General features: G+C 38.7%; 1 protein-coding gene across 1 annotated transcript in view; it reads left to right on the top strand.

Moving 5' to 3' along the window:
- LOC137634689 (uncharacterized) overlaps positions 1-8498 on the top strand; it is a 46559-nt gene extending 38061 nt beyond the window's left edge. The window contains exons 2-3 of the mRNA XM_068367173.1: positions 4203-4301; positions 4500-8498. Of these exons, the coding sequence (XP_068223274.1) occupies positions 4203-4301; positions 4500-8276 (3876 nt within the window). The 3' untranslated portion in view covers positions 8277-8498. The remainder of the gene's footprint in view (positions 1-4202; positions 4302-4499) is intronic.
- The last annotated feature ends 6117 nt before the right edge of the window (positions 8499-14615 follow it).

Below are 14615 nucleotides of genomic sequence, written 5' to 3'. Positions count from 1 at the left end.
GAAATATGCACTAGCATATTCCTGTCTAAATATTGAACTAAAATCAGAGAAGTACCCCTTCTTCAGCATGCAGAAAAAGGTCCACTTCCTTAGAAGACAGCTGCAGAGGTATTATAGGTCCAAGACATCTCCTGAGAGTCCCTTGCAAAAAAGCTTTTTACTCAGAGGAAATGCTGTAGTCTCCAACTCTGAAGTGATAACAACTTTATGGACTTCAGGTACCTTTAAAGGTGCAGCTGACAGAGAATGGATTTCCAAAGGTTAGTTCTCTTGGAGCTCAACTAAACATACTAATAGATTGAGATTGAACTCATCTAGCAGTCATTTGGGAGCCCTTCGGAATATCCTGAGACCTGGCATGATCAACACTTGTTTGATCAGCCAGCAAATCAGGATGAACATGGAAAAAGATGTAGGTGTAAAGGTGATCCCATGGGCGTTAGAAATGGGAAAACAGAACACTGGAAATTTCCTGTTTAGCCATGTGGCAAACAGGTTACTTGTGGTTGATCCTCAGAGGGTAAGAAGCTTTTCCACCTCACAAGGAAGGGAGCACTCTAAACCTACAACCTACACCTGGTGACTGAGCTTGTCTGCTAGAACATTGCTCTTGCCTGGAGTGAATCCTGCTGACAGCTCTTCAACATTGTTCAATGCCTAGATGTGCACCTGTTTTGTCAACTCTCAAAGACTGTCCGAGACAGTCCCTCCTTGCTTGCTGCTGTTTGCTATGACCATAGTGTTGTCGCTCATCAGCAGCACAGAGTTGAGGCGCTCATTTTCCTGTGGACAGTTCAGATGTCCAAGTATTTTTCAGGTTCCAGTGCTAGGAACACTGCATACATTACCAATAGGTTAATATGTAGGTGCATCTCTTCTGGGAACCTATTCTCAATTATGGGACCCACCTTTCCTCACCTCTGAGAACAGAAGCATCTCAGAAGGTAGGAAGCTGAGTGGAACTTCTCTGGTGAGGTTTTGTCATTCAGCCACCACGAAAGATCATGGTGTATCTCTTGCTCCACTGGAACAATATGGGAAGGAAGATCACTAACAGCCTTCCAGTGATGCCTCAGACACCACTGAAGCAATTGCTAGTGGAGACAAACATGTGGAACAGGATTTTCCAACAGGGAAAGATATGCCATGAGTTTTAGCTTGAATGGGATGGGTAGAGCCACATCTTTGACCGTGCTGTTGCAATCATCAGATAAAAAGATTCATTGCTGTTGTAACTATCAGCATGCCAGATACTTAATCCTCTGCTTGGGAGTTAGACATACCTTTTCCTGATTTCTCAAAATCCCCATATCGCAACAAAAGGGAGTAACTCATCTAGATCCTGAAGCAACTGCCTCTAGAAAGACCAGCATCAATCGAGATACCTCAACAGACGTATCTTGTTTGAGAGGGCCCTGCTGAGACCAGAGGGAACACTAACATGAACACTGTCTGAGCGGTGAACAGTTTGAAGCACAAGACTTTGAACTGGTACAGTACGCCCACTAAGATGAACTGAGGGTACCTCTAGTAGTATTAATGAATGGAGATTTGAAAATATGCATCCTTCAGGTCCACCAAAAGCATGAAATCTTCCTCTCTAATAGCAGATGACTCCTCCATTCCCAGTCTCTTCACCAGGAAGAGTAGATTGTAGAAATCAAGCAAATTATCTCAATTGAATTCATTCGCTTTCTTCTCCCCCATTGCTTTCACCGGTCTATCCAGGAAACCCTCGAAAGGCTAGCCATGGAAGGTTTCCATAGCAGCAGACTCAAGAGCTGTGAAGACTGTATCCTCAGTCTTGAGTCTCTCCACAGGCAAAACTGAAGTCAGTAGGAAGAGGCAACAGGCTCATACTATGGGGTACATACGATTTTTTCTATTGAGATTACGGGAGGCAGGATCTTGCTCGATCACAGTGAATTCTGGGGCATGAAGGTCTTAGAATTCATTCTGTCCAAGGACATATGAACAAGTTCCGACTATGGTACCTCAAGTGAGGGTCTTTGATCCGTGAGGTGCGCCAAAAGGTTGATCAAACCCATTTTCCCAGGAGTCACAGTACCTTCTCCAAAGTCAATACACTTACTAAGGAGTAAAAAAATGTCAACAAACAAACACTCAGTCTTATGATTTGCTGGTTCTTCTGGCACTGGACCGGAGCTGGGTGCCATTGGGTGTGTTAAAAACCCATGACTCCTTCTTCCTCATAATGTAGAAGGTCTCAGCAAGCCCCTCTGGAGTTTTTCCCATTTTATGCACAATGTGGTCCAAGGACGGAAGCAGGCATGTACCCTCCTTTACAGAAGCAGGGATGCCTTTGAACCCCACAGCCCCAGAAACTGATGAAGTACATTGTACTTTATCCCCTGTGGAGAGTAAAAGTGACCGCTGTATCAGGCGTTGTACAAGCGTATCAACGTACATATTGGTCACCTGATGGTGAAGAACCTTTCCGCTGATTCCATGCATGCGATGGGGCATCTCAGTGCTTGTGAGAGTACAGCGAGTAGTCCTGGATGATTAACTGTTCCTGTTCTCAGTTGAGCAATATTCCAAGAAACAACAGTTGATAAGTTTTCTGAGGAAACTAAAATATGTAGATTCTGATGTGAATTCATTTTTATTAAGGGAGATGTTTTGTGTTAAATCTTAAAAAAATGGCCAAAAGGCTTAAAAAAGTTATGTTCCTTAGTACCAAAGTTCTAAAATTGACATCTTAAGCAACAAAATTCGAAATATTGATGTGATGAAACTTTAGCAAAGACACTTAATTTCAAAACCAATAAGTATAGTACTTTGACCTTGCATGGTAAGTCTATTCCCAAAACCAAATATTTTGAATATGATTTTTCTCAGGTGCCCGGTAAATCCCATTAAGGTAAATTACACTTAGAAAATTTTACTATAAGTAAATTTCACCCTGGTATATTCAAATAAGGTAAATTAAAAAACAGTAAACGATTTATAAAAAAAACTAACTACACACGCCCTTGTTACACAATTATTAACTCATTAGTCTAATTTCTAACTGAATTTCACCAGTGTTGCTACTTTTTTCTCAGCTTAACTTTGCAATCTGAAACCCTTAACCATGGCAGCATTTATAACATCCAAAAAAAATATAGGCTTTGAGATGAAGAGAAACTTATGTATGCGAAGAATAGAGTTAACAGTAGCCTCATGGACTTTCATATGCTTCTGTATTTCTCCATTTAGAAGTAGTTGGGTATGTTTTTCATCCCGGACATTCTCTTTGGAAGAAGACATGTACTTCATAAGAGCAGGAAATGCAACACGGGTGAAACTTGTCAGTTTAAATCTAAGTAATTTTTGCACGTTAGCATTTTTACCAATTGAGGACACTGTCAATGGATTTGAAGACTTGTCTGATGATGAAAACATCTCTCGGATTTTATCATTCATTTTGAGACTTCGTACATTGACAGAAGGGATGTGGTATTCGTTGACGAAGAGAAACCCTGCAGTTTCCTATTAATTCTGGAATGCACAGGGCAGAGTTTTAAATGCCATGCCAAGTGAAAAAACTTCGACAGAAGGAATCCACAATGCTTTATGATCACCGGTAACATCCATACATCCAAATTGCACACATTAGACGTGAGGACTTCATAACAACAAAAATTGTCGACTAAAACACTTGATGCATGACTAAATATGCAAGTTAAGAATTATCGATATGAAAACATCCTGCAATTTTTTCAGAAATATTGCATACAATATGTCCTAAAAGAATTTTCATCAAACATTCTAAATTTTTTTCATAACTTCATTTTTATGACTCCAATCATTTTTATCTTAATATGTGAATAAAATATGAGCTAAGATGTATTCCTATAATTTATCTATCATATATCTTTTAATATACTATAGTTGAATTTACCGTATTGGAATATGCCCTAGAAAATTTTACCTATATATAGCGAAATTTTCCGAGTGGAAGTTTCCTTAGTGGATTTTACCAAGAACCTTTTTTCTCTAGTTGTCATAATGAAACAAACGGTTTGCATATTTCCAGGACCTAATGATAATCAGCATAACCTTCTAAGAATGGTTCAACAAGCTTAGGTGTACTTAAGAAAAGAACATAACATAAAAATAGAACTAAAGAATAACAATAATGCGCTGGTAACGGAACTTCATTAGGATATCAATTCATTATTGTTTCTTCTTTTCAGACATGGTTGCTGTTGACCGCTATTTTTAGTTCGAGAGTGCTGGCAGGTCCTTTACCTCAAAATGGTAATCGAAATCAAGAGCTGATAGGTCAACATAAGGTAAATACTGGTACATAATTCTATTCTACTGTCTAGTCTAATGGAACAGATTATATTTACAAATGCTTGATATTCAAGAAAATGTCTGTATCCCTTGAAATAGAAATATTAATCTATGTGGGTTAATTATTCAACTGACTTCTCAAAATTACTAAATATCATAAAGATGGATCATATAATAAATCATTCTTTTCACAGGCTGAGGGTGTGGAACAGCTGCAGAATACTCCAAGCAATACATTCCCTGGTAGTTTTGCATTACAAAATGAAGCACAATTTTCTAGAAATTTTGCCCCTGGTTTTCCAAGCCAAAATGGTTTTGCTGGAAGGAATAATGGAGGTAGTTCCATTGAAGTTGTACAAGTAACCCATCCTTCTCTGACTGGTGGCTTAAGCTCTCTGGAAGAGTTGGGTATTAGTTCTTCAAATTCCCCAACAGGCAGAAATAATAACTTTGGCAGTTTTGGATCAAACGGTGGTGTAGGATTTTCAAGTGCTGAATCTGGAGTCAATGCTCAAAATTTTCCTCTCAATAATTTCCACAATCCTCCTTTTCACCCCCAAAGTTTTGGTCCCCATAGCTTTGGAAATGGAGGCTTCACAGCACCCCCTTTTGTAGGTCAGGGCTTCAGTGGATTGCCAATTCATGCAAGAACAACAGGCTTTAGAGGCCAAAATTTTGTACCAAGTAATAACTTTAATAATGGTGGATTTCCCAATCTTGGCTTTAGCCCTGGATTTAATCCAACACCTTTCATTGGTGGTTTTCCCTTTCCCAATAGCTTCATTCCTTTTGGCCATGGGGGTGGTCAGTTCAATCCAAACTTCCCTAATGGAAATTTTGGCAATGGAGGGTTATTTCCAAATGTAGGTCCTCAAAACACAAGAGTCATTTTACAATCTGTCCCTGTAGTAGTAGGTATTGTTAATGAAACACATGCACGTGTAACACCGCACAATCAAGACTTTGGACAAAACTCTAACTTGGCTAGATTTAGTCTGGACAGCGAAAGACAAACATCAGAAATAAGACCAAGTCATCAGAATGAAGACAGTAGAACAAACTTTCCATTAGACACAGTTGATTTTGGTCAAAGAGTACAAGAAAGTAATTTGTTTAGCCAAATATCTGAATCAAGTTTGAGTAAAAGAATTGATGCAAATAATGACCCAAATAAAATACAAGTATCTTTAGATACTGTTGACAGTTCACCATTCCAGACAGAGCCTCTCCCATTTGCTGAAGCTCTAATAGTTACTCCAAGTAATGATGAATTTGGGGAAATTAACAGAGCAGGACTGACAGCACATGAAGGAAGTGCAAGATCAAATCTTATTAGGTCTGAAGAATCAACAAAATTTACCGAATTGGATAAGTTAGCGAGACCTATCGTAAATACAGATAACTCTCAAGTGTTTTCTACATCAGAATCACCCATATCAAATACAGTTTTTGGAAACTTATTTGATGCAAATTCAGATTCTTCAAAAGTAGACAACTTAGGCATATTATCATCAGAGTTTCTATCAACCAATACAGCAGAAGGATCAGCAACTACTTCAATTGAAAGTCAAAATGCATTACCAATACTTAGTGCTCTAGCAAGTTTTGCAACAATAGGAACACCACCTGTTGAGAATTCACATATTACTGAAACTGCATTTAATTCATTTAATGAAGAATCACCTCAGTTCAGAACCAGTTCACAATCAGAAATCACTGCACCACAATTAATAACAACACCTCCCCCTCATAGTTCAACCTTTCAGGTTATAAACACCACACCCATCTCAACAATATTCGAAGATAATTTTAATATACCAGCTGACTCTAGTTCACACACTGGGATACCTTTAGTGGCTGACCCAGTAGCTGTACCAAATAATGAAAATGAAAGTGTTCAATTATCAACAAAAGGAGTAATGACTGGAGAAACTGGAACATCAGTAGGAAAAATGATGCATGTTGGGGATCATGTGTCTCTTACACCAGAAATTGTACAAACTAAAGTAGAGCCTCTCCTCCAACTGAGCTCAAATCAGGGAAAAGCTATAGACCCAATAGAAACACAAGAATTCCCTGGGGCACCTGGAGTAATCACTTCTATAATAGATAAAACACCATCTGCAAAAGAACATACAAACACATCTGTTAGAAACTGCAGATGTAGATCACATGCAAAAAAAACTGCTTCACAAAACACTACAATAACAGAACAAATTCCAGTCGCATCACCAATTTTAGAAACTCATGAAGCAAGTATACCAATAGTTCCTGTGTTCCATTCAAAATTTAGTGCAATTAAACCAAACACTGCATTTACAATAAACCCTTCACCTCTTACTGCCACACAGACTCCTTCTTTTGATATTATTTCATCAGACCAGCAGTTTGACACAATAAATGACCAAACACTCTCCAATCATGACCATATTAGTAGTATTGGAGTATCAACAGCAAATAAAGGGGTATCTGGGATTGTTCCAGCAACAAATACAAAAAAATTCACTCCTCACGCAATCATATTAATACCGCAACATGGAAATGAATCAGTTCAACAAAATTTTCAGCATGATGGAAGACCAGCCCAATTTACAGATGGTCTTAGCAAACGGCTTGGTGAAATTGCCCATCATATCACAGAACCAGCTACATTAGATGGAAATATTCAAAACTCACAAGTCCTTTCTAGTCAGATGCAAGGAAAGAATGGGATACAAGTGACAAGTCTGGGTGTTAGTGGCCCAATGGAACAAGTGACAACACAGATACCTATCCTAGCATCGACTACTTCGTCAGCTCTTAGTTTTTTTGACTCACAAATAAATGAAAGAACTTCTCAGCAAAAAATTAGTTCAACAGGTGCAGAAACCTTTGGTAGTAATCAAGAACTTCAAGGCAGTAATACGATTTTACTAGAACAATCTGCTGTTATTCCGCTACAAAGTGAAACACTTGGTGTGAATAGTGTTGGTACAAACTTGCCATTATCTTCATCCATTCCAAATAACTCCTTTCCCCAAACAAAGCTACATTCACTTCATATAACTGAAGCTACCACAACTCCATCAACTGAAGAATCTCAATTTTTAAACTCTGAGACATCTTTGACCTCATCAGATCAAATATCTACCTTTAATGGTTTCATTCCTTCTGTGGTGAATGGCAATCCCTCAGCTCCAGCTGAAGGAGACTCACTTAGTGACTCTGTTCTTACTACAAAAATTGCTATTGGTCAACAAGTAGAGCCAGCTTCCCACAAGCTTGACACCTTACACACATCTACCATTCCTGAACAAATTGTTACTCGGACAGATAGTGGAATATCAAGTTCGGATGCTACAGGTTTAATTAAAGATCCAAACTTTGTTCTTACTATTCCATTGTCTTTTCTTTCACAAAATAGAGGTTCTGCTGAAAATATGCATATACCAACTGATGCAACAAATGTGAGAAATACAGACATACCAGAAAATATATTCAATACTTTTTCATTCACAACTGATCCCCAGGAAGTTCTCAAAATACTCGCTACTCAGTCCAGCAGTTCAAAAGGCATCGGTGGATTTACCCAAAGTCTTGGATTGAATGATAATGCTCAAGAGAGCTTGCAGAGTGGCCATCACGTTCAAGGTACAGATACTTTTGAACACCAACTTTCAAGTGTGGCAAAGAATTTTGGGTCAACAGGAACCAACAACCAACCACCACATGAATTCACAACTAAACAAGAAACTATAACACCTGGTCAGTCAGGAGCTGTATCAGTTTCCTCTCCTTCAGGGTCATTGACTTTTCTCCCAGACACTTTATCAAATATCAGTAAAGCTTTAGTTCTTGGAGTTCCTTTACCCGCTAGACTGCTTGAAACACAAAGTGGAATTCAAAGCGAAAAAGCCACAAATGACAAAAATAATGACAATCGCTCAAAGTTAGGAAATACTCTGAAAAGAGACTTACTGATTTCGACATGAATATTCTTATATCAACCAAATTAAATCTAATTCACTAGTATTAAGAAAACCCTTGTACAGTATGTAATCCTTTTCATTAATAAGAATCATTGGAGCATGCATATTTGTTAACATTTTGCAATTGTAAATTTATTTATGTTACTTTATACATTGCAAATTTGCTAGCTATTTAACTGCTGTGTAATCACGTTTGTACTTTTTTCTATATAATAAATAAATTTAAACCAATTGTTTTCAATCACTTTGAGACAATTTTTCAAGTGATATTCATTTTGTTGAAGTAATGATATTTACCTCCGCCAACGAAATTGGAAGGTTATGTATTACCCGGTTTGTGTGTTTGTTTGTGAACAGCTTCCTGACCTCAATTTTGATTATAGAGTAATGAATTTGCAGAAATTATTCATGTAAAAAGTTGGAAATTATTACATTTTAGATGGTCAAAGTCAAAGGTCAAGCAAAATGTCCAATTCAAGTAATCAGCCATAAGTGAGGACATTGTTGTCACAGAGACTTCAAACTTGGTTCATATTTAAATGTATGATAATACACACCAATTAACACATGTTCAGATCGAAGGTCAAGGTCGAATCCAAGGTCAAGATCAAGTAAAAGGTCAAATTCCGGTCATCAACCATACGGCCACAGTTTTAATTATAAAGTAATGAAACTTGCAGGTAATTCAAACTGTTTTGTAAAGGGCTAGAAATTATTAAACTTTAGAGGGTTAAAGGTCAAGGTCACAGATGAACAAAACATCCAAAATCAGTCCAAAATGCCAAGAAATAAGCTGCCCTGTCGGATGTCTGTCCTCTGAGTGGCCCTCTAGTTCATTACGTGTTTGCTGATAGGAGAATTTTCTATGCAAAGTTCTCTGGTTATGTTATGTACAAGTTGAAGACATTCCATGCTCCGATAGTTGCCAATGTAAAAATAGGAATGCTTGTGTAGATTAAAAAAGCTAGAAATATGTATGTGTTCAGTCAAATTCAGCTTGCTACTCCTACTGTAGGTCCATTCATTTAATTCAAAGATATCAAATATATAATGTGAGAAAAATTATAAAATTGTTAGTGGCCCAATATTTATACATATATAGTATATACATACATACATATATATATATATATATATATATATATATATATATATATATACACAATACAGTATATGTATATATATGGTATATATATATATATATATATATATATACTGTATATATATATATATATATATATATATATATATATATATATATACACAATTTATATATATATATATATATACAATATATACAATATATATAATATATATAATATATATACATAGTATATATATATATATATATATATATATACATATATATACATATATATAAATATATATATATATATATATATATATATATGCAATATATACAATATATATGCATAGTGTATATATATATATATATATATATATATGCAATATATACAATATATATATATATATATATATATATATATATAGAAAGATGGAAATTGGAGGTTTTTAAAAGGAGAGGAGGCAAGGAAAAGGTGGGCGGAATATTTTGAAAGTTTACTGAATGTTGAGGATAATAGGGAGGCAGATATAATTGCTGTTGCAGGTGTTGAGGTGCCGGTGATGGGAGATGAGAATGAGAGAGAGATTACAAGAGAGGAAGTGAGGAGAGCACTAGATGAAAAGAGTATAGGAAAAGCATCTGGTATGGATGGTGTGAGAGCTGAGATGTTGAAGGAAGGGGGTGTGACTCTACTTGAATGGTTGCTGATATTGTTTAATATGTGTTTTGTGTTGTCAATGGTAGCAGTTGATTGGGTTTGTGCGTGTATTGTACCACTATATAAGGGTAAGGGAGATGTGCATGAGTGTTGTAATTCAAGCGGTATTAGTTTGTTGAGTGTAGTTGGAAAGGTGTATGGTAGAGTACTGATTCATAGGATTAAGGATAAAACAGAGAATGCAATCTTAGAAGTACAGGGTGGTTTTAGAAGAGGTAGGGGTTGTATGAATCAGATTTTTACAGTTAGGCAGATATGTGAAAAATATTTAGCAAAAGGTAAGGAGGTGTATGCTGCGTTTATGAATCTGGAGAAAGCGTATGATAGAGTTGATAGGGAAGCAATGTGGAATGTGATGAGGTTATACGGAGTTGGTGCAAGGTTGTTGCAAGCAGTGAAAAGTTTCTAAAAAGATAGTAAAGCATGTGCTAGGATAGAAAATGAAGTGAGCGATTGGTTTCGGGTGAGACAGGGATGTGTGATGTTGCCATGGTTGTTTAACTTGTACGTTGATGGAGTAGTGAGAGAGGTGAATGCTCGAGTGCTTAGACGAGGATTGAAACTGGTAGACGAGAATGACCATGAATGGGAGGTAAATCAGTTGTTGTTTGCGGACGATACTGTACTGGTTGCAGACGTGGAAGAGAAGCTTGGACGATTAGTGACAGAATTTGGAAGGGTGTGTGAGAGAAGGAAGTTGAGAGTTAATGTGGGTAAGAGTAAGGTTATGAGATGTTCAGGAAGGGAAGGTGGTGCAAGGTTGAATGTCATGTTGAATGGAGAGTTACTTGAGGAGGTGGATCAGTTTAAGTACTTGGGGTCTGTTGTTGCAGCAAATGGTGGAGTGGAAGCAGATGTACGTCAGAGAGTAAATGAAGGAGGCAAAGTGTTGGGGGCAGTTAAGGGAGTAGTAAAAAAATAGAGGGTTGGGCATGAATGTAAAGAGAGTTCTGTATGAGAAAGTGATTGTACCAACTGTGATGTATGGATCGGAGTTGTGGGGAATGAAAGTGATGGAGAGACAGAAAATGAATGTGTTTGAGATGATGAAGTATGGCTGGTGTATCTCGAGCAGATAGGGTTAGGAACGAAGTAGTAAGGGTGAGAACGGGTGAAAGAAATGAGTTAGCAGCTAGAGTGGATATGAATGTGTTGAGGTGGTTTGGCCATGTTGAGAGAATGGAAAATGTTTGTCTGCTAAAGAAGGTGATGAATGCAAGAGTTGATGGGAGAGGTACAAGAGGAAGGCCAAGGTTTGGGTGGATGGATGGAGTGAAGAAAGCTCTGGCTGATAGGAGGATAGATGTGAGATAGGCAAGAGAGTGTACTAGAAATAGGAATGAATGGCGAGCTATAGTGACGCGGTTCCGGTAGGCCCTGCTGCTTCCTCAGGTGCCTTGGATGACCACGGAGGTAGCAGCAGTAGGGGATTCAGCGTTATGAAGCTTCATCTGTGGTGGATAACGGGGGAGGGTGGGCTGTGTCACCCTAGCAGTACCAGCCGAACTCGGTTGAGTCCCTTGTCAGGCTGGGAGGAACGTAGAGAGGAGATGTCCCTTTTTTTGTTTCATTTGTTTGATGTTGGCTACCCCCCAAAATTGGGGAAAGTGCCTTGGTATATGTATGTATGTATATATATACTACCGCTAGAGAGATATTGGGTCCTTTGACTGGCCAGACAGTACTACTACATTGGATCCTTCTCTCTGGTTACGGTTCATTTTCCCTTTGCTTACACATACACCGAATAGTCTGGCCTATTCTTTACATATTCTCCTCTGTCCTCATGCCCCTGACAACACTGAGATTACCAAACAATTCTTCTTCACTCAAGGGGTTAACTACTGCACTGTAATTGTTCAGTGGCTACTTTCCTCATGGTAAGGATAGAAGAAACTCTTTAACTATGGTAAGGAGCTCTTCTAGGAGAAGGACACTCAAAAATCAAACCAATGCTCTCTAGGTCTTGGGTAGTGTCATGATAGGTACTTCTGCCTGACGTGGGATTCAAACCTTAGTGCTAAGTACAATTAAAAATAAATAGGTGTATTAAGAGTATTCAGCCATAAAAAGAAATGAGTGGATTCCGACTCTGCTATGTTTATGATGTCGAATTCATGATTTGTACTTGGAATTGAAATCAACTTATCTCCCTCTCCACCGTTATAGTGGATTGGTAAGAGTTAGATCTTGTTTTAAAAGTTCAGAAAATCCATCAGGATTATCAATTATCTGGAATGTTCTAACTTGGAGTTATTTTGAGTTTATGTCTTAAATAGTCTTAGGAGTAATAATGATCAGACTTGAGGTGGTACAGTAAAGGGATTTTGACGAAGGAAAAATCTATTTCTGGGGAGACCTGTGACGCCCGGTGAAAAGGGTCCTTCTTTACACTTTTCTGATATAAACCTTCCAAATATACCAGAGAAAGATGAAAGCATGGAATGCAGAGGTTACTACCCTCGCGCGAGCACCTTGTGGGTGTCGTGTATAAAGCAGGGGCGTGTGAAAACCACTATTCACAGGCTGTCTTCCATTTAGATAATTCCTTCATCAAAGGGAAGGGCCGTAACAGAGGCCCCAGATACCGCACTTGAGCCACTCCACCGACGCCCGACGCGAGCGCCCTCTGAGACATCCTTCTGCAAGAACAAACGGCTTGGAAAGGAAAGGGTGGGATCGTACAAAATAACAGGGAAGGGTTTCACCGGGCGTCACAGGTCTCTCCCCAGAAATAGATTTTTCCTTCATCAAAATCCCTTTTCTGGGTCGACCTGTGACGCCCGGTGAAAATGTACCAGAGAATGCCTTCCAAGCCCAATAATAAATAGTAACCTAATGAGGAGAGAGATAAACACCATGTAAGGAAAATAATATATTATATTAAGGTAAGTAAGCATAAATTACAAACTAGCCAAAGGACATAGTGAACGCAAGGCTAAATAAACATGATAACAAGGAAGCATCCGAGTATCAGAGCACAATATGCAACAAAACTGACATGGCTAAGAATAACCCAACACTAAAGTTACGTTAAACACAATAACAGTTAATAACCATAGGAACTAAACATGGAATAAACTTAGGGCTAACGAACCACCAAAGAGAGCGGCGACGTGGTGCGAGTGGCAGGTAGGAGGGAGAAGAGGAGAGATGGATGAAAGGAAGAACAAGAGATTAATGGGGAGAGATGAGGCTCCCAGCTGCAACCGTTGGGTATTTAAGGGCCTGTAAGTTCTTTAGATAGTGGCGTTTGAAAACCATAGGAGATTTCCAACCCGTGTACTTTTTAAGGTCATCAAAATCCATATTTTGAAAATAATTGATGGAGGTAGCTACTGACCGGATATCATGAGCATGGGGAAATGATTCCGGATTAGCTTGTTTAATGAAGTATAGGATTTGTTGCCTAATGCCTTGAATGGAAATAGTACCTCCTTGTTCTCTGATAAACAAGGAGCCAGACGAGTGGGTGGCAGTTCTAGCTAAAAAGGCCCTGAGAGTAGTGACCGGACACAGAGAAGTATCTTGGGGAAGAGGAATAATCTTCCAAGGGGACCACCTATTTTGTGGGTCCTCATTTTTAGCTAGGAAAGCTCTGTCTGGAGAAAGAAGTACTTCACCTGAAGGGAGGAAATCTATGTTTTCTGAGTTTCGTGAGAGAGCTGCTAGTTCTGAGATTCTAGCACCCGAGGCCAAAGCCGTTAGAAATAAAGTCTTCCTAAGAAGAGTGATATAGGAGCAGGATTCATTGTCCGTGTCTGACGCAAGTTTGAGGACATCGTTCAGAGACCAAGAGACCTTTTGTGGACGAACCGAAGGTCGAAGCCTAGCACATGCTTTTGGAATAGATGAGAAATAGGAATCTGCTAGGTTAATGTTAAACCCAACAAGGAAGATCTTCTTCAAAGCTGACTTGATGGTGGTTATAGTGCTAGCTGCTAGGCCTTTGTCAAATATGAACCTAAAGAAGGAGATGGCTAAATTAGGAATCATAAAAGTATGGTCTGAATTCTTTAAGAAATCTGCTAGTTTCTTAACGGCCGAATCATATTGACGAATTGTAGAGTCCCTTTTGTCTGATTCTATAAAGAGGACATTTTCCGGGTCGATGTTCGCATCTCTACGAGCTGCAAACTTCATGAAGTCCACAAAGTTAGGGTGTTGGCTATCCTTGAGGAATCTGACACAGTCCGAGTTTGGACTACTTGGGTCAGTTTGGGGAATGGGATCCGGAAGGGACGGAGTTTCAACTTGAGGAGGAGAGGAAACCAACTGCTTTTTGGCCAGTGAGGTGCTACTAAAGCCACTGCCCCTTGGAAGGAGCGTAGTTTGTGTAAAACTTTCATTAGAAGATTCACTGGAGGGAATAGGTAAATCTTCTTCCAATGGTTCCAATCCAGGGTTAATGCGTCCATGGCATAAGCCTGAGGGTCCAGGTTTGGGGTCACATAACAGGGAAGTTTGTGATTCAGTTGAGTCGCAAATAGATCTACCTGGAGGCCCGGAACCAGCCTGAGTATCCACCGGAAGGAAT

Source organism: Palaemon carinicauda, chromosome 45, assembly GCF_036898095.1.
Source record: "Palaemon carinicauda isolate YSFRI2023 chromosome 45, ASM3689809v2, whole genome shotgun sequence".
Taxonomy (NCBI): Eukaryota; Metazoa; Arthropoda; class Malacostraca; order Decapoda; family Palaemonidae; genus Palaemon; species Palaemon carinicauda.
This window is presented reverse-complemented; position numbering and strand designations above follow the sequence as displayed.